The sequence below is a fragment of the Arachis hypogaea genome, chromosome 12, assembly GCF_003086295.3.
Source record: "Arachis hypogaea cultivar Tifrunner chromosome 12, arahy.Tifrunner.gnm2.J5K5, whole genome shotgun sequence".
Classification (NCBI taxonomy): Eukaryota; Viridiplantae; Streptophyta; class Magnoliopsida; order Fabales; family Fabaceae; genus Arachis; species Arachis hypogaea.
In genome coordinates this window covers 110,857,618-110,885,198 of record NC_092047.1, presented here as the reverse complement: position 1 = coordinate 110,885,198, position 27,581 = coordinate 110,857,618, and the positions used below count along the sequence as shown (strand labels likewise).

The window sequence follows — 27,581 nt, the reverse complement described above, 5'->3', positions numbered from 1 at the left end:
TAAATAGCAAATCAAGGAGTGAGTACTCACAAAGTACTAAAATATATAAACTAAGACTAATTTCTTTTTTTTTTTATCTTCATCCCTTCTAAAACTCATGATGATAAAATAATTTATTTTTAGTAAAAAATTCACTAAAGTATACATTTTTTCTTTAAAAATTACTTCATTTTTTATCCATATAAATCATATGATTGCAAAAAATATATACTCAACGTAAACCGCTGCTGCCTCCAGCAGTTTACGCACGTGTCCCAATACACATAAACCGCGATTGGCAGTAGCGGTTTATAACCAAGCATCAACAAACAAAAACCGCGACAGCCTCTAGCGGTTTATGTGCTTCCCCATTCACATGTAATCCGCCGCTGGTTATAGCGGATTATGTGTTTCTATAGATATATGAAACAATGTATTTGCGTCTTCATATTTAAAATAATGCAATTGTGTAAATTTGAGAGACAAATAATTTATTTATGTAAATTGTCCTTAATACTACTACTTTTTATAAGTCAAAAACTCAAAAAAATTACTTTTAAAACTTCCCAAAGGGTCCTAAGTCAATTCTAAGCCTCTATTTTGGTATGGAAAGGAGGCCATAGGCCCAGGAAAGAAAAAAAAGTATAACACAACAAAAACTGGATTTTCATTGGGATTAACATTGTTTGGATTGGGGTTGGGTTTCCCGGCCTTTACCCTTGACCAAAGGAAAAGTTCATCCCAAAATCCCTTAAAATCATATTGAAAAGGTAATTCTCAAAAAAGCCCAACTAAGGAAAAAAACAGATTGAGAAAGACCAGACAAGGAAAATGGACATTGATAAAGATAACCTTAAGTCAACCCCAACAAAAAAAAAAAAGATAAGTCAACTAAGTTAGATTGATCTAGTAGTTAACTCACTAGTTTGCTTAAATAAGTGACAGAAATTCAAATCCCGTCTTCTATATACAACAATCCATTAGCCAGCGACAAACCCTTAAATGGAGCTCCAATTCCTGACGGATTTATCTTTGACTTGCCAAGCTAGAAAATACCGTGAAAAACTAAAAAAAAAAAAATTTCAAATAACCTTAAGCCATTGCTATGTATACAACAATCTATTAGCCAGCGACAAATCCTTAATGGAGTTCCGATTCTCGACTGATTAGTCTTTGACCTGGTAAATTAGGAGATATTGTGAAAACTAAAGAAAAAAAAAAAGATAACCTTAACTAAAGAAAAAAAAAAAGATAACCTTAAGTCACTATAGAGAATCAAATTACATTATTTGATACAACAAAACCAATGACTCATTTCAATATTACAAATTGTTCACAAGTCGTTACAAGGAAATAACTCAGAAATCAAAAGCAAGCCATAATAATCTCACTGCTTAGTGAGCATTTTATATTATATATATTTCTCTCTCTCCCTTCCCTACTAAAAATGTACAAGAATGTTTATTGCTTGGTGTACTTTGCAAGAACTTCAAAGTAATCAGGGAATGTTTTCCGGGTGCAACCAGGATCATTGATGGTTACCGGAACATCGCCACACGCAGCAAGAGAAAATGCCATGGCCATTCTGTGGTCATCGTACGTGTCGATCGCCGTGATGTTCAATTTCTCGGGTGGCGTTATCACACAGTAATCAGGACCTTCTTCAACTGTTGCTCCTAGCTGAAATACCAACGACAGGACAATGAGATAAGAACTTCCCAATTGAGTGTTATATTTGCTTGAATTTTATATTGTCAATCAAATGTGTGTAAACTTTATTGACATTAACAGTGCATATAGATCAAATCCTTCTTTTACTAGGAATTTCAATGTTTGAACTTCTACTTTTATAGCTTGGTTTGGTTTCAAAATCATTTAGTTTCTCAATGAATTGTTAACTCATTTGGGGGGCATTCATTTTGTTAAAAAGAAGCAGCAAGACACTACTCACCTTCCTAAGTTCTGTGCAAATTGCTATCATTCTCTCTGTCTCCTTAACTCTCCAACTAGCCACTGAAAAGTAGAAGAAACATAAAGAATAAATCAGTGCCTGAGATGCAAACAAGTTTGCTTGAATGATATAGCAGAAGATATAGCTCAAATGGATTATATAGCCAATGAGACAATGACTCGCGCTACCCCTTTTCGGATAAAACTACATACTTGCAATTTGTTAAAAAGATTTTAAATTAAACAAATAAACAAGGAAGGGTATCTCCACACAAATATTATTTCTAATTATACCGAAGACATCACAACAAGAACTATGTGAGTTACAAAGGGGATACAATAATTAAGAACCACGGATAAAGTTCTCAGAAAAACAAGTAAAACTTAGAAGACCATGGTTTTAAGGACATAGTGGCTAATCGAATTCCGATGTAATTAACCACAACAAAAGAACTTTTTAAACAAACTACTAGAGCACAGACAAAGGAATAAACCATACCATCTCTTATGGCAGTGGGGCCATTAGCAAATAGCGCAACAACAGCAAGAGTCATGGCAACATCTGGCATCTTGTTCATATTGACATCAACGCCTTGCAAGACTTTTCGGCCTGAAGGATCTCGTGGTGGGCCAGTAACGGTGACACTGTTCTCTGTCCATGTAACTTTAGCTCCCATCTTTTCGAGAACTTCAGCAAATTTTACATCTCCCTTTAATAAAGATGGATCAAGTTAAGAGAAGCTCAGGGCATTTTTAAGCGAAACGCAAAATGGCTCCACTGAAAAAGATAATCTGATCAGGATTCATGTCATAGAGTTCATTGGATTCACATACCTGTAAACTACTTGTGCCGCAGCCTACAACTGTGATAGTCCCACCGGTAACAGCTGCACCTGCAAGGAAGTAGCTGGCACTAGAAGCATCGCCTTCAACAAAAGCATTCCCAGGAGACCTGGTAGGAAACTTCCAATTATAGTCACAATAATTTATTCTGAAATCTTTACAACTCAATAATAGAAACTTACTTGTACTTTTGACCTCCGTGGACCAAGAACCTATCCCAGTTACCGCTGTGCTCCACATGGACTCCAAAGCGCTCCATCAGTTTCAAAGTCATATCAACGTAGGGAACAGAAATCAGTTTATCGATAATCTCAATTTCAACATCACCAAGGGCCAAAGGAGCTGCCATGAGCAATGCAGTCAAGTATTGACTGCTAATTGATCCAGACAACTTCACCTGCAAATAAGATAAATAAAAGCATTTGAAAAGGATCAAATAAACACCGGTTACAATATTTTTCTTCAGAGAAGTTATAATTAAAATACCATATCTATGTAAAGTTATCGAGAGTTTGTAAGTAACTTTAGAAAATTAAGCAATCCCATTTCGAAGGACAGTCCATGACTCAGTTCTCAATTTGACCGAAAAATTATAAAAGTGATGGATAAAGTTTGATAAGAAAAATCCTCATCCAACATTCCTCTCACTATTTAATTCAAGAATCAATCAGTGGCTTGTAATTGTCATTCTAAGATAGAAGAAAGATCATTCAATTAGAGTTTGTCTGCCTCAACCAACTGTGAAGTTTGTTTAGCCAGAAGAAATTTTAACAATATAAATACAAATTGACGTCACAGGCCACTCCCTCACTAATTCTCAGTTAAAATTATCATGAAATAATAGTAGCAACTCTACTGTAAACTGTTTCAACAATAACAGAGAATTTTAACGCCGATGCCAGAAGGTATAATGAGTAAGGATAGACACATGCATTACACAACTGGCACATAATCTAATAAAATCCTAAGGCAAAACCTTACCTTTCCCCCAGGAAGTCCTCCCTTCCCAACTACACGAACAGGTGGACAGTTTGTGCCAAGGGAACAATCAACATCTGCACCAAGCTGCTTGAGACCAGCCACCAAATCTCCAATAGGCCTCTCTCTCATTCGGGGCACCCCATCAAGTACATAGCTGAAAAAAACACAAATTGGTTCATTAGCAACTCAGACCAGTGATCATGACAGAAGAAAGTAGAGGTTAAGGTTGATCATCAGGGGTGCTCCTCAAAATTTGTTTGCTCAACCTTCGCATGCTCGTATAAATATTAAATGTAACTAAAAAGGCACCTTTAAGTTTTGAAAGAAGGGGTTTGACTAATCTAAAAAGAATTGTCTAGATTATAATAGTATAAAGAAAGAGTGCATGCTCTATTGTTACTTATACTATAAGTAATTCAAAGATTGTGAGGACTTATAATATGACAGACCTTGTGTTTCCACCTGCAGCAGTCACAGCTGCTGTCAAAGGACGCATTGCAGTACCAGCATTTCCAAGGAATAAAGTAACTTCCTCTTTAGACTCTCGACCAGTGGGAAACAACCCCCCACAGCCTTCCACGATTGCTTGTTTGGCATTTTTGTCATCTTCCACTCGTAGTCCAAGGGTCCTTAATGCACCGAGCATGTAATGAACATCCTCGCTATTCAACAAGTTGTCCACAACAGTTGTTCCCTGAATAAAAATAGCAGAAATAATGTCAACAAGACAACCATTAACGAATCAAAAGTTGTAAGAGCAATAAAATGAAACTGATAAATGAAACTGATCTTGAAACACCCGCTAACTTCATATGTTTTTTTTATTTTATTTCTAAGAATACTTTAATCAAACTTGGATAACCATCGACCATGTAGATATTCTTACATGCCAAATTTCAAAAAAGTCCAAAACATGAATAAGTATATAATCCTGTTTCCTCTAAAGTATCTAGCAAATAACAATTGGATCACATAGTCAAATTACAATCAGCATTCTAATCATTAGCTACTTCATTAAAATATCAATCTTCTTCATGTCTTCATAGAAAAGGTACTTCATTTTCACAAGAATAATGACAATATTCAATATCATCAACAAATCAACTCTAGCTCCTAATCACAACTAATCACATTTCAGTCCACATTCCACATTTCTTATCATTGGGCATATTAATTTCATGTCCATTTATGCTGAATCAAGCGCTTCAATTTCCTTAAAACCATAAAATTCAAAATCAACAACATAAGCTCCAGCTTCCAATTACAGAACCAAAAAGCTCTCTTTTTTTCCCCTCAAAAATGAAATTAAATGAAATCTTCACCTCAGAGAGAGCAGCAAGAAGCAAAATTCGATTGGACAGAGACTTCGAGCCAGGCAATGTGATGGTTCCGGAGATTTCTTTGATAGGTTCCAGAACGATCTCCGGCGCCGTCGAAGGCTTCTCTGTAGCGGCAACAGATGCAGAAACCCTAACCACATTATTATTGCACCTACCCACCTCAAAATTTCCCAAAAAGACACCATTTTTGTGATTCAAGCTCACAGATTTTGAGGTGCCCCAAAGTTGTGACTTCAATGAAACTGAGTTTGCTGATTTGGGTATGTGGGAATTGTGAGTATGGCGAAGAAGAATCTGTGTGTTTTGAGGACCATTGTGGATTCTGGTCACTTGGGCCATCTCAAAATTTTGTTAAGATTCAAACTTTATTAGATGCTCAGCAATAATCCTCAATCTCTTTTGTAAATGTGTTTTCTGAGTGTGGGTGAAACAAGTTATTTTGTGTTTTGCTTTTGGGGGTTTGGTGAAATGAGTGGTTGGTGGATTGACTCTAAATTATACAAGTGACTTAAATTATTTCAGACATGCCAACCAAGATGCACATTTCTCACACGAAAAAAGGAAATTGAGAGTGATTCGAGAAGTGCACCTACCAACAAAAATGGGTTTATGTAGGTCCTTGGTTATTACCTATTACAATTAGTAGTTAGGGACTTAGGGTGGTAAATTGAGGAGAACATATTAGATAGCATTATAACATTAACGAATTTTAATACTAGGAGTGTTAGGAGACCAACAAGTTTTGTGATTTATAGTCATCAATTAATTATTATTAGTGTTTTTAATAGTGTGAGATTTTATCTAATGATGTAGAATTACTCATTTCTCTTTTACTGGTTAAGTGTTCACCAAATTTTAATAAAAATACTGGCCCTCTATCTTTAGTAAATATTCATATTTCATATACATATTTATCTTAAACCAAATCTAATACTATATAATTTAGGTCTACACACATTAAACTAAACATAATATAGAAACTTAATTTAGTTTCAATTTTTCAATTTCTATCTCTCCTTCAACTGTAATCTTAATGTTTGTTTTAAAAATAATTATCATCATTCATTTTAAATTTTTAATATATAAAATATTTAAAAATTACAAAAAAGAATAAAAAAAACTTTATGACTATATACGAATGTTTTCAATTCAATATTAAATATGCTCTAAGCTCTAAAGTCTAAAGTATTTTACCATTTATATATTAGAAAGGTGCACACGAATCTATTCGAAGAAGGGGTTGGTGAGAAGGGAAAGGTTGGTGGAATGGACTAGAGAGAAACAGAAAGCAAGGCAGCCAAACACTATCTCTATCTCACCAAACCAGTGGAATATTTACTGTTTAAGCTTTGGAATATTCTTTAAAATTATACAAAAAAATTATTGTCTAAAAAGGTCTCTTTTCTCAGGATGAAAGCGAAAATATTTCCAAGGAGTTATATTAAAATGGTTAATTAATTTAAAATTATAATCAAAGCAATTTCCCCAAAACTAAATTATAATTCGATCATCTAAATTACGGATTATTTTTTTTTTCTGTTTTTCTCTTAAAAGGAAAAGCAACACAAGAAAAAGACTTAATTCTCATGTTATAAAAGAGTGCCAATATATGCTAGATTCTGAAATGTTCTTCTATCAAATTATGGATTTGTTTTCTTTTTTCCCTATAGCAGCACAACTACAGGATGGTATTTATGTAAGTTATGCTCCTTTACTTAGTATAGAGTGGTGTAGATATTATGCGTTGAAATACCAAATCAGATGAACCACCATGAATGTTATTCAATGAGAATCATTGATTTTGACCGTGTGGCAAATGCATAACTCAACTGTTCAAAGTGTTATTACAAGTTCATACTTCCATCTCCTGCTTTGATCTAAGAAACTCAAATGAGAATCACAAGCATCTGTAACCTAATATATTCCTTATTCAAGTGAAGGAATGCCCTTTAAACATGCCTCATGCAAATTCCCCTCTCAATGTAAACATCAACTCAAACCAAGGCAAAAACAAAAATTAAGAAACTAATACATCTTAGATAAGTGATTTTGCTGCAGCAATAACAGCTTCCTTTGTAATGCCAAACTCTTTGTATATTTTTCCTGCTGGGGCACTAGCTCCGAATCGATCAATGCCTATTGCTTTTCCTTTGCTTCCAATGATTCTCTCCCACCCAAATGTTGATCCTGCCTCAATGCTAACTCTAGCTGAAACAGCAGCAGGGAGAACACTCTCCTTGTATGCTTCCGATTGCTCGTTGAAAAGTTCCCATGAAACGAACGAAACGACTCTAACAGCCTTACCTTCCTTTCTGAGATCATCAGCAGCCTTGGCGGCAATCTCCAATTCGGAACCAGTTCCAATCAAAATGACATCAGGCTTATTGCCTGTTGAGTTGTCTGAGATGGTGTATCCACCCTTCCCGACTCCTTCAATAGAAGTTCCAGGAAGATTGGGCAACTTTTGCCTAGAAAGGGCGAGGATAGAGGGTCTCTTCCTGTTAAGCACGGCAACTTTGTATGATCCGGCAGTTTCATTACCATCAGCAGGACGAAGCATCAAAACATTAGGCATTGCCCGGAAGCTTGCCAGGTGCTCAATAGGTTGGTGGGTCGGCCCATCCTCTCCGAGTCCTATTGAATCATGGGTCATCACATAAATAACACCAGCCTGAGACAGGGCAGAAAGCCTTATGGCAGCTCTCATGTAGTCGGTGAAAACAAAGAAAGTTGCACAGTAAGGAATCAGGCCAGGGCTGTGTAGAGCAATGCCGTTGCTGATTGCTCCCATGCCATGTTCTCTGACGCCAAATCTAATATTACGCTCAGCAGGAGTGTCCTTTTGGAAGTTCCCAAACATTTTCATCAAGGTCATGTTGGAGGATGCAAGATCCGCACTACCACCAAGCAGACCGGGAAGAACCTTTGCAAGGGCATTAAGGTTGTGCTGAGAGAGATTTCTGGTGGCATCACCTGGGGTCTCGGGGGTGTATGTCTGAAATCAAATTGGAAGGGTGACAAGCATCAATGTTATGGACATCAACAGCCAAATTCCATTACTTCGATATTTGAATAATAGTTTTAAGATCATAAACACAAGTGTCCATTAAAATTTAATAACAAAATATCATATTTAAAACCAAGATACTCATAGACATCAGAAGTAGTTTAGAATTAACTCACTGGAAGTGCTTTCTCCCATCCAGCAGGAAATTCTCCATTGATAATACACTTCAGTTCTGCAGCTTCCTCCTTGTATTTCTTCTCATATTCGGCAAACTTTTTATTCCACTCGGCTTCAAGTGCAGCACCCTCAGGGATGTGACGACTCCAGTGCCTGGTAACACAGGCAAACGATTCTTGTTCAGTACCATATAAAATCAACTGTTAAAAAGGAAAGAGAGAAATATTTAAACCCTATTATCCATACTTTTTGACATCCTCGGGCACATGGAAAGGCTCATGTGCCCATCCAAGGTTCTGCCTTGTAGCCTCAACTTCTTTGGCACCCAATGCACTTCCGTGCACACTGTAGGAGTTAGCCTTGTTAGGAGAACCATAACCAATTGTGGTCGTGACCTGTGGAATAGGTAAAACCGGACAAAGACTAATCAATAAAACTGTTAAAAACCACTTGCACACATACAAAGTACACAGACATTAATTTCACATTTACCAACTTCAGCATGTTAGGAAATTATTTAAAATAATCAAATCAATATTTTTTTGTAAAGAGAGAAACCTCAATATCAGTTGACTGTAAGGCAGATTTTGCTTGTTATTATAATTATATACTAGAAATCTAGGTCCAATGTTAGCCATATTAAACCAACCTTGATTAGTGTGGGTCTGTCTTTCACAGCCTTTGCCTCCTTGATGGCAGCACGAATTTCATCATAACCATTGTTTCCATTCTTTACCCAAATAACATGCCATCCAAGTCCCTCAAATCGTCTATCAACACTCTCGGTGAATGCAATTTCAGTGTTACCATCAATAGAAATGTGATTGTCATCATAGAATGCTATTAGCTTCCCTAATCCCCAGTGGCCAGCAAGTGAGCATGCTTCATTTGCAATTCCCTCCATCTGACAACCATCACCCAATATAGCATACCTTCATGAAATAACAAATGCCATTAACGAAATGCCACAGCCACACAATCTCATAATTTTTAGAAGTGGAAGAGGTGAGGATTAAGGGTATTTTACGTGTAATGATCAACAATCTCATTGTCAGGCTTATTAAATCTCGCAGCCAAGTGCTTCTCTGCGAGGGCCAAACCCACAGCATTGGCAATACCCTGACCAAGAGGACCTGGACAAAATACAAGAATAGATAGGTAAATTAAACATACTGAAAAGCCAAATTAGAGTCAGCTAGTATATAAACTCAAATTATGTCTAACCTGTTGTAACTTCAATTCCAGGTGTCTCGAAATTCTCAGGGTGTCCCGGGGTCCTGCTTTCCCACTGGCGGAATTGCTTCAAATCCTCCTCCTAAAAATTAAACCCCATGAAAGCTCACCGTTAATATCCAACCAGAATTAAGCCAAACAATAGGCCAGCCTTGTATTAAACAAAACAAAAAGAAAGAAGATTGCTTGTTCAACAATGAGTCTAAATGAATTTCCACGGACACCAAGCTAAACAACACACCAGGAAAGAAACAGACACACATAAATAATTAAACTAAAAAAACAATCATAAACAACAAATATCAACTAAGAAGTTTCTCACTAGGTGGGGTCACCAAAGGGGATTGAAAAGTAGTAGTCTTCTCTATCCCAAACTAAATTCCCTCTCAATGAAGCTGTCACTATTATTCTCAGTCTACCTCTAACAAAAATGACACAAAACTCCAAAAAGACCACCTTCAATTGTGACACTCCCTACATGATTGTATCACCTTACTTCATCTTCCACAGTAACATACTCAAATCATAGTAACAGAACTGAAAAGTATGCAAACCAAAACCTTGCACGCAGATCCATTCAACACAGATCATAAATTTAAAAAAGAAAAAATCATTCAGATCAAAAGCACCAGACAAAAGGGTGAAAACTCAGATAGAGATTCCAATAACGAAAAGTTAAAAAGTAAGATAAAATACACAAAGCAACAAACTTTGCAACAGATCCAAACAAACCAACATGAAAATTTCAAACCTTTCAACAAAACACAAACACACAACGATGACACTAACCTTGACGCTATCATAGCCAGCAAGGTGAAGCAACGCATACTGAAGCATGCAACCATGTCCAGCGGAGAGAACAAAGCGATCACGGTTGAACCATTTCGGATTCTTCGGGTTGTACCTCATAACCTCGTCATAGAGCACGTGACCCATCGGGGCGCAACCCATGGGAAGACCCGGGTGACCCGAATTCGCTTTCTCAACGGCATCGATTGCGAGGAACCGGATCGTGTTGACCGACTTCTCAACGATGGCGGGGTCGGCGGCTGTGCGGTCGACGGTATCGACGGCGGAGGAGGAGGAAGCGGAGACCTTGAGGGCGGAGATTGGGGGATGCGGCGGAGGGAGATTGCGGGTTGGGTCGGGTTAGATGAGGCGGTTGGGCGGAGGCCGGAAAATGAGGGGAGGGAAGAGCGGCGGGATGAGGAGGCGGGACGGGAGAGGATGGATTGGGAGATGGAGAGAGAGGAAGATGCCATGGTTGGTTGGTGTGCGAGTGTGAGAGAGTGAGATAGAGAAAGAGAGAAGAAGAAGAAGAAGCTGGCGATGGTGAAGGGTCCATGTTTGGGTTTTGTAGAGAGAGAGAGAGAGAGGGATCGTTGAAGTTGTCGCCCACACCGGACTATTGCACTGTTCCTTTAGAGAGAAAATCTTAATTAAATAATAAATTATTATTTTTCGATTTCAGAAAGATAACAAATAATAATAAATTAATAATATATATATTTGGATGCAGAAAGGAATAATAATCAATATCAATCAACGAAAACGGTTTCTAAAAAAATATATATAAAATAAACCAAAATATACCCAAGATTTGGCACTTATTTTCAATTAAGTTTTTTATTAGTAGTTTTTATAAAAAAAATCATTTTGAAATTTGAATATTTGTTTCAAATTATTAAATATAAAAGTAAATATTTTTTTAAAAAATTTAATATTTTAACGAAAAACAATAGATAACAATCAAATTAATATTTGATCAAGACTTACATATAATTATTTTTATGTGAAGTTGATAATTAAAAATGATTAGATTATGATTTAGTCAAATTTATTAAATTATATAACGATTCTTAAATATTAATTTTATATGAAGACAATTGCATGTAAACTTTTACCTTAAAATTTTATTTAATATGAAAGTTTAATGAAACTTTTAGATTATAAAAATTTAACCAAAAATTTAATAAAATTTTATTTAACGGTTTTTAACTATTATTTTTAAATTTTTAGTTCAATAAAACGAAAAAAAAAAAACATATTTCACTACTAAAAATTTAAATATTGACTAAACGGTATAACATACTAAAATTATATTGATACGCAAAAATAATTATTTAACAAAATTAATCAAACATTAATTAGGAGCTAACTCGGTAACCCTTTAATTTGTTCATGTATGTTCTTTATCATTAAACCACCAAATTTTTCATTCTCTTTTCTCTTCTCCCTCTACCTCCACCATCATATATATCTTTTTCTTTTCTTTCATGTTTCTAACTTTTTGTTGGTATCGAATTAGTTTCAACCTATTATAATTAGTTTTGTCGCATCCATATTTTATTATAATTAAAAATGCCAAAATGATCATCTATACTAACGAGTGATTATGCTTATATTTTATTGAAATGTATTAATTGATATGGATCTTGTTCATATCTTAACTCAAAATGAAGCCAGATTCATTAAGAATAAAAGTTTATTAAAAATCCAATTTTATTTATCTAAATATATAATATTTTTTATAAATTTTTTTTTTATTGTTATCCCATCTAAAGAGAAGATCTTAAAATTAAAGAAATAATTATCCATTAATAAAAATAAAATGACTATTTAAAAAATAATTTATCTATTTTATTATACTTTTTAAATATATTTAAGTCTTAATTTAATAAAATTTTACTTAAAATTCTTGCTAACTCACGTTCGAACTCAAAAACAATTTAATTTCAAGTAACCTTTCAAACAGGTCTTATTAATAATACCACAAGTAAGAAATGTTAATATTTTTAATTTTGAAATACATTGAATGTAATGGCAATATATTAAAATCATCAATTTTTAAATTTAATTCTTCTAATCATATCATGGAGTTGGTGTCAATTTGGACGTTTGTGTTTGGTGCATGTTGGGGTTTGGGGGAGAAAAGCCATATAAAAAATGATTGTTGATAATATACTATTTGAACAAATATTTTTAAAAAATGCCATATAAATATATTTTCTATAAGTAATATCACTTATATTGTTATTATGAGTGGATATATGTGTGTGATTTATATGGTGGAATAGTTAAATTTGACCACGGAAACTAGGCTTAGATGCTGCTCAATTATTTTGTCTTAATACCAAAAATACCCTTCAGATGCATCATTATTATCGTCACCAATACATGCGTATTAACCTATTCCTATTCCTGTCACCAAAAAAAAAAAAACCTATTCCTATTCCTATTCTTCTATTCATTTCTCTATTTTTACAAGGTTACAACGATGTTTAAGGAAGCTTGCACGTGGCAACTGCCATTGTTGTTGGTAAAGAAGGTTGGTCAATATCAGGAATGTAAGTATTTACTTTGAATTTAAGATTTGTTATTTGTTGACATCATAAAACTTTGTTGGTTGGTCGTTGAAATACAAGTGTATATGTCATTCAAAAAATTCAATGTTTTCATATTGAAATTATAAGGATTATTTTTGGGTGAAAGTAGCTTGTCAAATCCAGTGAAAGGTGTTACTACAAAAATTATAAGGATATAACTTTCCTTATCGTTGCAAAGAAAAAAATTTAGATAACTACTGAAGTATATACTATCATATTAATTACAATATTTTACTCTATAAATTATTGTTTACAAGTCATGTAGACATAAATATTTAATTAAACAATAATGTTTCAATGTATATCATCAATTAATCAATGAGTAAATGGTTAAATTAGTCCCTAAAAAATCACTCGTTTTTTAAATTGGTCTCCAGAAGATTTTTTAAATTTAATTCGTCCTTTAAAGATTTTAAAATAATCATATTAGTACTTCCATTACTTTTTTTGTTGCGACACCCAACACACATCTGGGAGTCTTAATTGACTATTAACATGATTAGTTTATGAAATTAGATCAAATCAATCCCGAATTGAGGGATTTCAATGTCTCAAGTTCTTCTCTCAATTAGGTATTGATTTGATCTAATTTCATAAATTTATTATGTTAATAGTCAATTAAGACTCTTAAGTATGTGTTGGAGTATCACTTAACGTGTTACATTAGCAAATTTTAGCATCATCAACAAAAAAAGTGACAAAAGAACTAACATGATTAATTTAAAATTTTTAAAAGACAAATTTAATTAAAAAAATATTTCAAGAACCAATTTAAAGAACGAGTGATCTTTCAAAGACTAATTTGATCATTTACTCATTAATCAATTAGTACATACTTAATACACATAATTAATGTAGAACAAATTATTTATGCTGCTTCTACATTAAAATAATCTTTGCCCCACATCGATTAGATATGGCCTATGAGAATCACAAGGGTCAGTACAACTACCTTTCAATTTAGTACAAAGTTATTAGTGTATTGATTCGTTGCATGGGTGTGTATTTGAGTGGAAAAAATATTAATAATATATGAGCTCATATTAAGAATAGAATACAGTGTAATAATGTATTATATATTGGTTTCTAGCTATTAAATAATTAAATTCTTGCAGCCTCCTTATAAGAATAGCAATGGAATTTTGTGGGTTGGTATTTTTCTGTTCTCACTTCCATTCTCACGTATCTTTATTTATTAGTTTTTGTGAAAAAAAATATTTATATAGGTATTAATAGAATTTTTTTTTAAAATAATATAACAATAATTTTTACACAAAGTAATTCAATATATTTTGATTGAAAATTTAAAATTAATAATTTATTTATTGTAAAAATATAAAATTAAAAAGTAAATTAAAAAGAATAAGAAATCGTCTATACCAATCCAAACATATAAATTTTTTATTAATTGCTAGTCACACCTGATAATACAGCTTAGATCAATAGATCCTATATAACTGAGGGAAAGTAGAACAAAAGCAAAAAGCAAGGACATCATTAATTCAACTTTGGCTTCTATTTTATGTTAATCTTGTAATAATTTTGGTGCAAAGGAATATATTCTAGACAGTGCTTGACGTTTTTGGAATTGAATATAAAAAGAATAGAGGTTTTTAATTCGCCAATAATAAAGAGAGACAGACTTTGGACCAACCTTTATTCTTGACCACGAATTTTTTTTTTCTTTTTTTTCTTTTTTTTTTTTTTATATAATTGGTACTCTCAAGAAGTTCTCATTTGCGATAACTTCATGCTGATATAAGCACTTACAAATTTCATTTTCATGAGAAAATGACTTTATAGAAACCTGATCGGTGATCCTTGAATTCCTTGCTTTACATAACACTTTTGTGTAGGTCAATATTATCCAAATATATATATATATATATATATATAGGGACAATAAAAATACTAAATAATTTACATAATAGATATGTCGGATAATATTCAATTAAAGAGGTATGTAGATAATTATGTTAATTATTTTTAATTAAATAATTATTTTTTTATTTATTTTATTTATGTACCGTTAATAATAATTAAATGTTTAATTTATTAAATATATAAATAATTATTTTAATATTAAAATTTAAAATATAATTAAAAATAAAATATTTTTTTATTTTATTAAATCAAATTTAAAATTTTTACATTATTTAAAAAAATCATTATCTACTTAACAAAACTGTATCCAAAATATGTCCCTTCTTTTCAAGGACAAAAACTATAACTGAGATAATAAATTAGTTTAAATGAACAAAAATTAGCCAGCGGTGATATGCATAGATTTCTTGTTCCATCAATAGTTTTCATTTCTATATAAAAAATGCTTTCATTTTTATTCTAAGAATTCTAAGAATATATATATATATATATATATATATATATATATATATATATATTTAAAAATGTATGAAACGTTATTTAATTTTTTTTACTAATAACTTTATTAAATTACTTTTAATAATACTTTTAAAATATATTTTTAAAACGCATGTTAGCAAAATCTTTATTTAATAAAAATATATCAATCAAAGTACTATTATATTCGGTAGAATTTTATTTTATTTTTTATATGAAGGAGGATTTTAGAGGTTGCTCTAAAATGATGAATATAAAAATATTAGGGCGTAAATTTATTTTAAAAAAAAATTGTATAAAAATAAATACAGTATATCTATCATAAAATATATAATATTCTTTTTTGTTTATTCTTCATATCTAATGCATGCCTTTTTATGCTGAGATAATAAAGAAATAAATTGAATTTGTTACACAAAGATATCCTTTATAGAGTAAGAATTTCTTACATTTATAATAATCTCTTTCCATGTTGAACATAAGGACAAAATAAATAAAAAATGACTTCTTCACTTCCATGCTACATCACACCAAGTAGGCAAGTAACATAGGAAAACTAAAAGGGGATAAGTACAATCTAGTTATTTTGTCCTCAAATCACAACATGGAATAAACAAAATTAACGAGAGAAGGTTGTGTTTCAAACTCTTTTCTTAAGTCTCACATCATCACCCTGATATCTTTGCAACTTGAAGTAGTATTGCTACTCAGAGAATATGGTGCTGATTCTGATTTAAGGGGAAAAAATGAATCATTTGATGAATTAACGGACGGACTAATATCTGTCATAGAAGACAGTTTTTTTATTTTTCACGGTATTTTCAGTTTGGTAGATAAAGTACTAATTTGTCGCGGATCCAAACTCTATTTAAGGATTTGTCGTTGGCTAATGAATTGCTGTATGCATAAGGTGAGATTTGAAACTCCGATACTTATTTAAACAAACTAGTAAACTAATGAAGACAATTAAGAGAGATATGAAAGCTAAAAGTATTATCCATTGCAAAGTGTGCTTGGTTTTCACTTGATTAATCAATAGAGGAGAAAGCTAATAGAAAGAAATAATATGTAACTAATAGTAATAGATGGAGGTTAAAAATAAAAAGGTTAACATAGAAAGAAATATTAGATGGAAATCAAGTCAAGTAAATAATACGTAACAAGGTTGGTATTATACTATTATTACAAGTTTTACATCTCTTAAGAATTAAGATTTTAGAACATTTATAAGTGAATGACATCCCTCCCCTCTTTAGCTAACTTTTGAGATGAGTTAGTCCATTCAATTCTAATAGTTGGAATTTTGATAAGAAATCATAATGAATTAACGGAATGTTTATGTTTATTTGTGTAATGGTTATGGAGTTTGAGATAGTGTAATTGATGGAAATAATGGATTAAGTGTATGAATGTGTGGTATAATGGAGAAGTGTAATTTTGGTGATGTTTTTTCAATGTAACAATTTTACCACTAGTCTCCACTCTTAACTGTTTTTCCTTCAAATTTTCTACCTTTTATAACCAAAATATCTTCAATGCAACCGACTAAGGACTCTTCTTGAAGGAACAATAATCAAGTAACTGCCACTTTTGAGTCCATGATTTCTTAGAAAAGTCAAGGGAGGAATTGTATGAAAGGTTTATGTATCTAGGATTAGCACGTTATATGAAAGGTTTAAGATCCAAACTATGACTATAGTTAAGGTTAACAACATAACCAGTTTAAGAAATTATGCTTCCATTCAACAAGTTGTAACTTGAATCTAGTGTTACAGGAGAAAAACAAGTGCTGATAGGAAATGGAGTAGACCCTGTTAATCATTCATCTTAAAACTAACAAACATGATTAAGACATGAAATAAGCTGCCTCTTTCCATGTATTCATAAACCAAACTTGCATTGATTGTGAAGGCAAAAGCCATGAAGTTTCACGATTTTTCTATGACGGATTTCTGTTAACATCTTCACTTCGTTGCGGAAGCTTTCATTGAAGGATATGTTTTGAGATTCGCTTTGTTGAAGTTTCTTCAATGCAACAACTTTTCCACTTGGTAATTGTGCTCTATAAATACTACCATATGCCCCAGTACCAATACAGTACTGGAAGTCAAAGTTATTTGTTGCTTCAATGATGTCTTAAAATGCAATTCTACCATCATAGTTCCATATACAAAACAAGTCTCCATTTTTGGCTTGTCTTTGTTCAATTTTGATTTTATTGGTAGACAGAGTAAAATACAATATGAACAGACAAATGATAAGGAGGATGCAACTAACAGGAAGAATAATTACAATGAAGTGTTTAGCCTTGTTAGTTTTTTGGACTTGAGAAGAACAAGAAGGGAAATTAGGAGTGTTACCAATTAGTGATTCTATGGAAAACTTTGAAGCCTTTTGAACACTTAAAAGAAATTGAATGACACGTTTATATGAAGTAAATTTGCAAGTTCAATTGGTAAGCCACCTGAGAGATGGTTGTAGCTAAGATCCAAACTTGCTAATATACGACCTATATCTGTTTGTGACTAAGAAGCATCATCACTAACAAGTAAAGAAGGTACTTTACCACTCAGAAAATTGTGACTAACATCAAGGATGTTAACAAAACCAATTTGGACAGGAATGCCTCCACTTTAGCTTGTTATTGCTTAAATTAACTCTTGCTAGGAAACAGTTTACTCTAGGAGATGGGATAAATCCTTCTAGCTTATTATTGGAAAGGTCTACATAACAAAGGCTAATGGAATTCCTCATCTCAAATGGTATATGCCCAACTAATTGATTGGTTGAAAGATGCAGAGAAGACAAGGGTAACTTGAACAGTTCAGATAGAATAACACTAGATATCTTCTTGTGAGAAAGATACAAGGTAGTTCCGCTAACCAAATTCGTATAGAACTATTTATTTGATTGAATTCTATATATAACTCTTGTAAGAAAATTAAGCTCCGACTTGAGAAGGAATTGGACAAAAAAAAGAGTTAGATGAAAGATTTAATACTGCTAGTGCTTCTAAACTCCCTATCTCTGGTGGTGTTTGTCCTTCTATTTGGTTTGAATCAAGGTAGAGATAAGATAAATTTCCCAATTGACATAGAGTTAAAGGGATTGAACCTGAGAGTGAATTATTTGAGAAATAGAGTTTTTTTAAACTCTTTAAATTCCCAAGATTTTGAAGCATGTGACCTTCAATTTGGTTTGAAGCAAGTGAGAGAGAGTCAGGTTTCCCAATCGGCCTAAACTAGACGGGATTGTACCATTGATCAAATTATTTGAGAGATGTAGTTCTTGTAGGTCTCTTAAATTCCTTAACTGTTGTGGTATTGGACCTTCGATTCGGTTTGAAGCAAGCGAAAGAAAGGTTAGATTCTCGAATTCACCCAACTCAGAAGGAATGGTTCCACAAAGAGAATTGAAGAAAACTAACAAGAAAAAGGCAGAGAATAGCACTAAAGAACATGATAAATATGTATTGAAGTTGTATTTTACATGATAAGAACATGCTATTTATATGGAAATTACCAACTAATTTTATAAATATTCATATACTAATTACTAACTCTCAACTACTTATTAAATATCTTTTGTGTTGTTAATATGTTGGGTTGATGGAGATTGGTTTAATATGCCTCCGCAAGCTGGACGATGGTATACGTCAAGAATCCCCAACTTGGATAAGTTGGTGTAGAAAGGGAGTTAAACCCCAAAATGGTCTCTGAGATTGTCGTCGTCCACTGAAATCGTCCTGAGATTCCAATTGCACCAATTACGTCCCTGAGATTGACAAAAATGCACCATATTAGTCCTGACCCATTTTCCATTAATGACACGTTAATGACATGGCTTGATGATGTGACCGTTAATGACACGTGTCACTCCATGATTTGGCCACGTGTAATGGTATGATGATGTGTTGACCAGTGACATGTGGCATGCTGATGTGGATGGTTGTGCCACGTGTCACAATGCTATTTGGCCACGTGTCTGTTTGTACCACGTGTCGCAACCGTATTCGTCCACGTGTCATCCATTATGTCATCATTGTAGATGTACCAAATTAGTCCCTAATTTCAACTGCTTTCATTATGAAAAATATGGACACAAAGTAGCAGATTGTGGATTTAAAATGATGAATAACAATCAAGTACATATTGCAGAGCATTAAAATACTGATGATAATCCGACTGCTCAAATCTTTATTTTTTACAAGTAATTCATGTGCTGAAGATGAAAATATACGGCACTTGGATAGTGCCTGTAGTAATCATATGTCTTATAGAAAGGAGTTATTTTTTTCATTAGATGATTCAGTTAAACTACTATTGAAGTTTGGTAATAGTACAAAGATCCCTATTGAAGAAAAAAGATAAATACTAATTAGATTGAAGAATAGTTTTCTAAGTTATATTTTTGATGTATTCTATGCTCCTGAACTTGATTACAATTTATTGAGTATGAGATAATTATCTGAGAAGAGATATAAGATGATAACATACCGTGGATACTACACCATGTTTAACAACAATGAAAGATTCATAGATAAAGCAAAGATGACTTCAAACAGATATTTTAAAACTCCCACAAATTACAAATAAAATTCACACAAAATTAATTTTCGTTATTATTTAATTTAACCGACATTTTACCAAAGGAATTGCATTGTTCTAAAATAAAAAGTTTGAGTAATTATAGATAAAGACCGGATTGAATCTTTACTGTTAAGTTATTGACATAGCATACAATAGTACAATATCATACAATGACTACTGACTAGTGTTAGATCTATACATCCAAATAAAAAACTATCGAAGTAGCCAAAAATAAGATACTCCTATGTCTAGGTTCCTGAGAGATGCAGGCAAAATTACCAGCCAAAATAAGTTTATTTGAGAATAACTATAGTTGTTCATATTGGAATTTCTGGCAGTTAAGTGATTTTATAGTGGTGGTAGATGTGGCTGTTTTTGTTTTTTTTTTTTTTATCTTGCTACAGGTTTTTTCTCTGCCTTTTGCTGCATCGAGTAAAGTATTAGGTCATCAAAATTGTTTACTCTTGATCAATCTAAACTCTAAAATATATAAAATAGACCTATGTTTCAAAGGATTCCTCTATGTTACACTTTGGACAAAGTATTAAACAGTGTGAATTTAAAGCATGATCTTCTTTCCTATATGGTTAGCTTTTTCTGGACACTAGCATAAATTTCAAAGTGAAATGAAGGAACATACATAACAAATAAACAAAACAAGCAAAAACATATTCATTGAGCACTTAATACATGAATAGGACCGTACTTTAGGTTCACCCCCCAAAATTCGGTTAGTTGCTCTCTATGGAAGAAAGGTGAAGATAAAACGCATGTTAAATTAAACAAGCCAATAAAATGTACATTAAACACATAGCAGTATAGTCCGAGATATTATTCACCTCATCTCCAGTTCTTCCACACCAGAATAACTTGCTTGACTTTTTCATCATAATATGGAGCCCTTAAACTAGATATAACAATCATAGCTCCATGCTCTTGATCCATATAATCTTAAATGACCAAGAAAAAAATTGAGGAAAAATCAAATATAAAATTATCCCTAATATTAAGAAAGGCATATTTAACATTCCAGTCTTAAACATTTATTTGTATCTAATTCTGCTCATAAATCCCCTCTTTTCTTCCCTTTTAATTTCAGAGTGAAATAGCTTTCATTTTTTGTTACACATAGCAAGTTATGTCTTCATTTTGTTATGATACTTATAGAGATCTAGGAAAAACAGGGCAAAGAAGAGCAAAGAGACACAAGACTGTTTTTAGTGTCCACACCCCAGATTAAAAGTTCAGAATTGTATTTAATAAAAATATATCTAAAAGCTAATCCTAAAACTAGGAAGTACCTAACAAAATAACGTTGAAAGTCATACATAAAAATGTAAAATTTACACCACTATAGAAACTATATCAACATGCTACAACGTTTCATTACTGATACAACAAAATATAAGATGAAAACAGAAAACTTAACATGGTTCAATTAACCTGCCATGATAGAAAGACCTACGAGCACATGCTCTATGAACAATTAAGAATTCAAGTGGCTAAGCCTAACAAAGATCCTAACTGTAATCCCAACAAACAAAATACTGAAATACTTACTACTAAGACCAAACTGAATTGACAAATTAACAATTTGTTTACATTTTAAATTTCATATTGATGTGGGATAGATATGATAATGCAACCAAGAAAATATTGAATAAAGATAAAGCATTTAATATAACAGATTAGATTTAACTAGAGGAAGCTATAACTAGAGGAAGCTATATTTGCACTTTCAAACGTCCCGGTTTTTCACATTTATAGTTGAAAGGAAAATCATGTGCAGAAAATTTTTGTACTTAAATGTACACAAAATTTTTAAAAGGTAATACTAAATTTCTCGCACACTTTAAGCACATAGAAAATTAACCAAAAAACTGAAATAGAAATCTGAATTAAAAATCTACGGCTTATACATTCAAAAATCAATAAAAGAATATGGTAGAGAATACATACAAATTGACCATCTCAAAATGCAATTCACATCACAAATCTCATACTGAGATGTGATATTCTGTTTAGAAAATATACCAATTATTACATTGTTTCTACCAACCACAACATAGGAAAAAAAAAGGCAATTAATTATGTAAACCTTTTATAATCATCTAAACAGAGGGATTAGTAGTAAGAAAACAAAAACCAGTAACTTAATCATGATAATGCAGCAAAAGAAAAAAAATTTACACAGACAAAACATAAAAAGCAAATGAAAATTTTCAACATATATAGGAGACGGAAAATAAAACAGATAATATAAGAAATATATCTATCGGATTAAACTCAAAATATATTGGATTAACAAGTTGCTAAACTCTATTTTCAATTTTCAGATGTTCTTGAGTTATTTTCCCTTCATATTTGGAAAGAAAATCACAATTTAAAGCAAAATAAAATCACATGTCTAATTTGTTCACTTGAATGTAAGCTCCTGATCCTATCTCTCTTATTTATGGCATCACTTGTGCATGCTGCTAAATCTAATCTAGGTGTTAACTGGAGTTAGTAATCAATGAGAATCAGCACAATAATATAGCATGTGAAAGATTTTCATGGCTAAAATTACTGATGCTAATTCTGCTTCTCCTCAAAAGCTATTCACTATTTATTTTACTCCCAGTAGTTTAAAACTGAATTAGATACAAGATTAATAAAATAAGCACAGAGGCAACTAGGAATTTTATAAGAGACTCCACACTTTGCATCTTAAGTCTGCACAAGAAACGTATTATCTCAAAAAGAATCTACATTTACAAAGTTTTGGATTGAGTTCATAAGATTTTGACATGATAAAATTTGAAGCTAAATTAACATAAGACAACAAAATGAATAAATGAAGAAAAAGTACTTCATCTTTATATAAAAATAGAGAGCCGGAGAGTGCAAGCGAAACTATTTATAGGAGTACTTATTCTTTCAAAACATGTTGAGATAAGCCCCTCTGCCACGAAAGCCGTCGATTACTAGTTTGACATACAAGGTGCAGCAAGTTTATATACTCAAAATAAAACAACTCTCATATACTGTAATTTTTTGTTTTTGGGTTTGCCATCAGTTGCTAGTGAACTTCTAAAAACAACCATGCTAAAGGTAAGATTAGAAGAAGTATATTATGTAATCTGCAAAATAAAACCTATAAAGTTTTGCATAACCAACTAAGAAATATTACTATTAGATGTGATTCAAAAGATATATTGGATTTAAAAAGAGACTAAACTTCATTTGCACTTTTCAAATGTTCTTCCCCAAATGGCAAGTTGTTCACTTGTATGTTGGCTACTCATTCTTCTTTCTTTGTTTGAATCTTTGGTGATGTTAAACTTGATGGTGAATTTGATGGCCTGCAAAAAAGCAGAACTGATAAAAGTCAAAGCTTTAGACATGAAAAAGATATAAACTTCGAAACCCCACCACAAGACCAGACTATAGGAAGCAAGACAATGATTAATGATTCCCTAAGCGTTGATAAATTCAAAATTCAATATCCATAGATTATAGTGACATTTGATTGCAACTTGATGCATAATACATATTACACATTACTTATTCATTAATTACAATGCAACTAAAACTATCAGGAATATCTTGTTACAAAGCATAGGAGAATAGTTTACATACAGTTTTCCTTCCTCTTATTCTTCTTGTCCTTGTCCTTAATGTCGCTAGGGAGTGGCAAGAGACTCTCTGTATACACAGCATAGGCTCTACGGATGGGACAACAAAGATTTTTAAAATGTTTGAGCAGGTCTCCTCGGACATTATGTATGAAGTACCCTCTTTTATCAGAGAAAGTATAACCTCTTCCAATAATATCACCATGACTGTAAAAGCACACCGGCTGAAAGACTTCGCAAGGAATCTGATAGAGAGTCCAAGTTGAGTGCACTTTATATTCTTTCATCACCCATATCTCAGTTTTACGGCTATCATAATTGCGATAATACAAGCCCAGGCAGCCTCCTAGTACGGCGAGAATTGAATAGGAACATGCACTCTTTACAGGTTGTTCCGGCGCAGATAAAGTTGAGAAAGTTCTCTCCTTCAGATCAAAGATAAGAATAACATCCCTGTAAGCTTCAAGAACGCTAGGCACCCAATGAATAGTGCCATTAAAGAACAACCCAGGTGGATTCCAGTTATAAGAACCCAAGAGATTAGAGAGTGCAGCATCAAGATTAATCCATGAATTGGTTCTCAAGGACAAGTAATCCAAGTGATAATGGTCATCCTTATCCTGCCAGGCTACAACAACTAAGTAGTCATCCTGTGAAGCATCATAACCAAATCCATAGAGATGGAACTTGTAAGGAAGCCTAACGACATAGTATTTAAGACGAGCAACAATATGAGAATAAGATATTCTTTTGCTGAATCCGGTCAGTAGGTTCCATACCACAAGAAAATGTGGGTCTCGATACGACAGAATAAAGCCTCTGCAGGATCCCAAGACCGCAAAATGAGAAGGTTTCTTTTTGAAAGGGGGAGACATCACTTTTTGTGATGCATCATTGTCGTCTAAGTAAATAAAGTAAACCATAGCTTCGTTTTCTATGAAGAAACATGCGTTGGTGGCAACGGGAGAGTGGTGAAAATGCAATTCCGCAAAGTCGGGATCAGAAATTAGAGAGTACCACAACTTGGAAACGCACTTGAGGCGAGCGAGATGTCTGATCGGCACCCGCATTAGGACTATGTGAATCAGTTCAAGAGAGAGGATGTCGTAAATGCTCTTGCTCTTGTGATTCTTCTTCTTCTCCATGGTAGATTCCTCTTTTGGTTTGTTCCCCATGTGCTTCCGCTTCTTCTTCTTATCCATGCTTGGATTGCTGAGCTTTTCGCAATTCATGTAGCAATTCTTCCCTCAACCCCGGGACATGAAATTGCTTTGAAAACATAAACGAAGGGAAGGGTCAGCTTTGGATTGACTATTGAAAAAAAAAAAAATACTTTTTTTAAATAATAAAAAAGTTTAATTTATTTTAAAAAGTTAATAAGAAATGTAAAAAATTATTAAAATTTATTATTTTTTATTATTATTTAATCTCAATATTTAAAAGTATAAGTTAAAATATATTGTTGAATTAGTAAATTAAAAAAATTAAATTATTAACTAAAAATAATAATAAATTTTAATAATTTTTGTTATTTTTAAAGTTAAATATAATAATATTAGATTTATTAAATAGAAAAATATATTTTTTTTATTTAAATTATATAAAATGGTAAAGTGTATAAAATAATTTTTAAACATGCATTTTCTCAACCGTGAGTCAAGGTGAGATGTATATCCGTGAGGTCCTTTAAAGTTTTCTGTCAAAAGCACGGCCAATTTGACCTCTTCAATCTTTATATCCTGAAATATTTTTCTGTAATATTTTTGAATTCACTATCTTATATATAGCTCTTAAACCCGAGTAAAACTCTATAATGGTCTCTCAGATTGAGCTCGTGCATCAATGTTACCCCTGACTTTTGAAATGTTCTAATTGCACCCTTCAGATTGAGCTCCGTGCAAAATTCTGGTCCCTCCACCCAATTCCGGCGTGACTCAGCAGCCGGAGCGATGAGCTGGCTGCTTATGGTCCACGTAGGCAGCCTTAAATGGCTAGCTGATGTGGAGTATTATCAAAAACTCTCCGAATTCCCTGAATTAGTCCTTAGTACCAATTATAAACCCTAAGTTGTTCTTCCCTCTTTCTGTGTGAATTGGTTCGTCGTCCACCTCAAGCTCTTCTTCCCTCTTCCTCTTATTCTTCTTCTTCGTCCTCTCCCGCCATGAGTGACAGTCACGCTTCTCGAAGGTCGAATCGCTCATCTGCGACTGGAAACTGGAGAGGGAACAATGTGCGTAGCCGGCGTTCAGCAGTTCCAGAGTGGTGTGGTTGTGGGTGCAGGCCTGTCCTTCGGTGGTCAGGGACGGAGAGTCATCCTAATAAGTCGTTCTTCGGGTGTCCGAATTATAACGTGAGTGCAATTACTGGCTGAAATTTATAGTGTTGGTTAGTTGAGGTAGTTGTTTGATAAGGTTGATGCATATTTGCAGACTAGTAGAAAGAATTGGTGTGGGTTATTTGTCTGGGCAGATTCGGTACAGGATGAGGTGCCGCTGAAGTCTAATGAAGAAGATGAGCATGGTGGGATGAAGATGAACATTGCATGGAAGGTGGGCAAACTGGAAGCAGATGTGAGAAATGTAAAGCTGATGGTCCAAGTGCTTGGTTTAGGGGTATTCATGTTAGTTGTGTTTGTGTTGATGTTATTGTTGAAGGTTTGATTAGGGTGAGAACTGAAACACAGAACCAGTATAATCCAGTTTATGAACAATGTAATTGACATTAGATTGTTTTTGATATATTGAATGACTATTTGGTTTTGTTTTTGTAAACATAATTGACATGGATAAGCAACAGTAGGAAAAGCTTACATAAGGCACAATTCATAACTGAATGACAATAAAAATAGTTCATATAAAATTTTGCAATAATGCATTGATGACAATAACAAGCCAGAAAATTTTGAGCATTGTTTCAGCTAGATTCCAGCAACTTAGTTAGTATTTAAAAGTTGCAGAGATGTCTATAAATCACCATGACCAAACAAAAGAAGGCCAAGATAATTGTTTCACAAAATATTACAATCTTTCATAATTTCAACCTAAAACTAGGATCATAATCACTTCTTTCTTGGCGGTTTGAATCCTGGGGTGGGTACAAACTTCAGAAAGTTAGCGAGCCTTGCTGCAGTTGCCTCACTAGCTCCCTCCATTGGATTGAATGATGTAGAGCCAGTTGGAATAGGTGACCTTCTTCTAAGTGGCAGTTTCCCAGGTCTTGTAGGTGTGTTCTTGTTTTGTTCATGCTCCTGCAATGCAGACAATATTTTGACATAAGGCCTATAAAATAAGACAAATAATAAAAACACGTTACATGAAGCATTATTAAACACAATACCTTTTGGGAGTTTTCAGCTTCAGAGTATGAGGGCTGAGACAAATCAATTTCAGCCTGCTGGACATCCACATCCACAAAAGTGGCAGGAGCAGGGGCAGATGTAGTAGCAGTAGCAGACGCTCTTGCAGTTCTAGAGCCTGTAGCAGTAGCAGAGGCAGTTGCAGCTTGAGGTGCATTGGAAGTAGTTGTTGTAGCTGACGCAAAGGCAGTTACAGTGACATTCTGAGCAGCAGCCTTAGGGTCTTTAGCAGCAGCCTCCGCAGCTTTTTTCTTCTCAGCCTCTGCAGCTTCAGCAGCCTTCTTCTTCTCACACCCTCTTTTTGTATGACCTTTCTGCAAGCAATACTTGCAAGTGAATGGTCGTAGCTGTCTCTTCAGAGTGGTGGTTGGCTTTGATTTCTTGCTAGACTGACCCCCCTCATCCGCATGCTTCCTTCTCTTGGTTTGGAGCTGTCCAGGTTTCCTCTTAACCAAAGGTGCCAATGGTCTGTTGGCCTCAGATCTTTCCCATAATTGTTGGCCAGGTAAAGGATTTATGTGGTGGGAGTAAGTGGCTTTGTAGGACTCCATTGTGAGGAGCTTGTGGCAGAAATTCTCTGGCCACTTGTTGACCCTAGCAATAGCAGCACATGCGTTCACACATGGGATTCCTGCAACACCATAATCAGCAATAACAATTAGGTGCATAGTTAATTAGACTCACTAGGCAGAGTAGTTAAATAATTAAGTAACAGTTAAATACATTACCTGTTAGCATCCAAAACTGACAAGTACATAGCCTT

At 33.4% G+C, this 27,581-nt stretch overlaps 2 protein-coding genes and 1 pseudogene across 2 annotated transcripts; all 3 read right to left on the bottom strand.

The window, feature by feature from the left end:
- Positions 1-1,213: 1,213 nt before the first annotated feature.
- LOC112728251 (3-phosphoshikimate 1-carboxyvinyltransferase 2) lies at positions 1,214-5,757 on the bottom strand. Its single transcript, XM_025778311.3, has 8 exons — positions 5,076-5,757; positions 4,203-4,447; positions 3,754-3,907; positions 2,955-3,169; positions 2,764-2,881; positions 2,429-2,639; positions 1,931-1,992; positions 1,214-1,659 (listed from the first exon to the last, which is right to left on the bottom strand). The coding sequence occupies exons 1-8, from the start codon at positions 5,430-5,432 to the stop codon at positions 1,441-1,443; spliced, it is 1,581 nt and encodes a 526-aa protein (XP_025634096.1). The 5' UTR covers positions 5,433-5,757; the 3' UTR covers positions 1,214-1,440.
- Positions 5,758-6,850: 1,093 nt separating this feature from the next.
- On the bottom strand, positions 6,851-10,868 carry LOC112728250 (transketolase, chloroplastic-like; annotated as a pseudogene).
- An 11,975-nt stretch (positions 10,869-22,843) lies between these two features.
- Positions 22,844-24,772, bottom strand: LOC112728249 (F-box protein CPR1-like). Its single transcript, XM_029290841.2, has 2 exons — positions 23,468-24,772; positions 22,844-23,190 (listed from the first exon to the last, which is right to left on the bottom strand). The coding sequence occupies exons 1-2, from the start codon at positions 24,693-24,695 to the stop codon at positions 23,165-23,167; spliced, it is 1,254 nt and encodes a 417-aa protein (XP_029146674.1). The 5' UTR covers positions 24,696-24,772; the 3' UTR covers positions 22,844-23,164.
- Between the last annotated feature and the right edge of the window lie 2,809 nt (positions 24,773-27,581).

What these genes read in the sequence shown, in the direction of transcription:
- LOC112728251 (XM_025778311.3), bottom strand. Translation starts at nt 5,432, where the DNA reads ATGGCCCAAGTGACCAGAATCCACAATGGTCCTCAAAACACACAGATT. An exon ending in CACGGAGGTCAAAAGTACAA is followed by an intron (nt 2,882 to 2,954) that starts GTAAGTTTCTAT and finishes GTTTCCTACCAG; the next exon opens with GTCTCCTGGGAATGCTTTTG. An exon ending in TTTGCACAGAACTTAGGAAG is followed by an intron (nt 1,660 to 1,930) that starts GTGAGTAGTGTC and finishes TTGGTATTTCAG; the next exon opens with CTAGGAGCAACAGTTGAAGA.
- LOC112728249 (XM_029290841.2), bottom strand. Translation starts at nt 24,695, where the DNA reads ATGAATTGCGAAAAGCTCAGCAATCCAAGCATGGATAAGAAGAAGAAG. An exon ending in GAATAAGAGGAAGGAAAACT is followed by an intron (nt 23,191 to 23,467) that starts GTATGTAAACTA and finishes GCTTTTTTGCAG; the next exon opens with GCCATCAAATTCACCATCAA.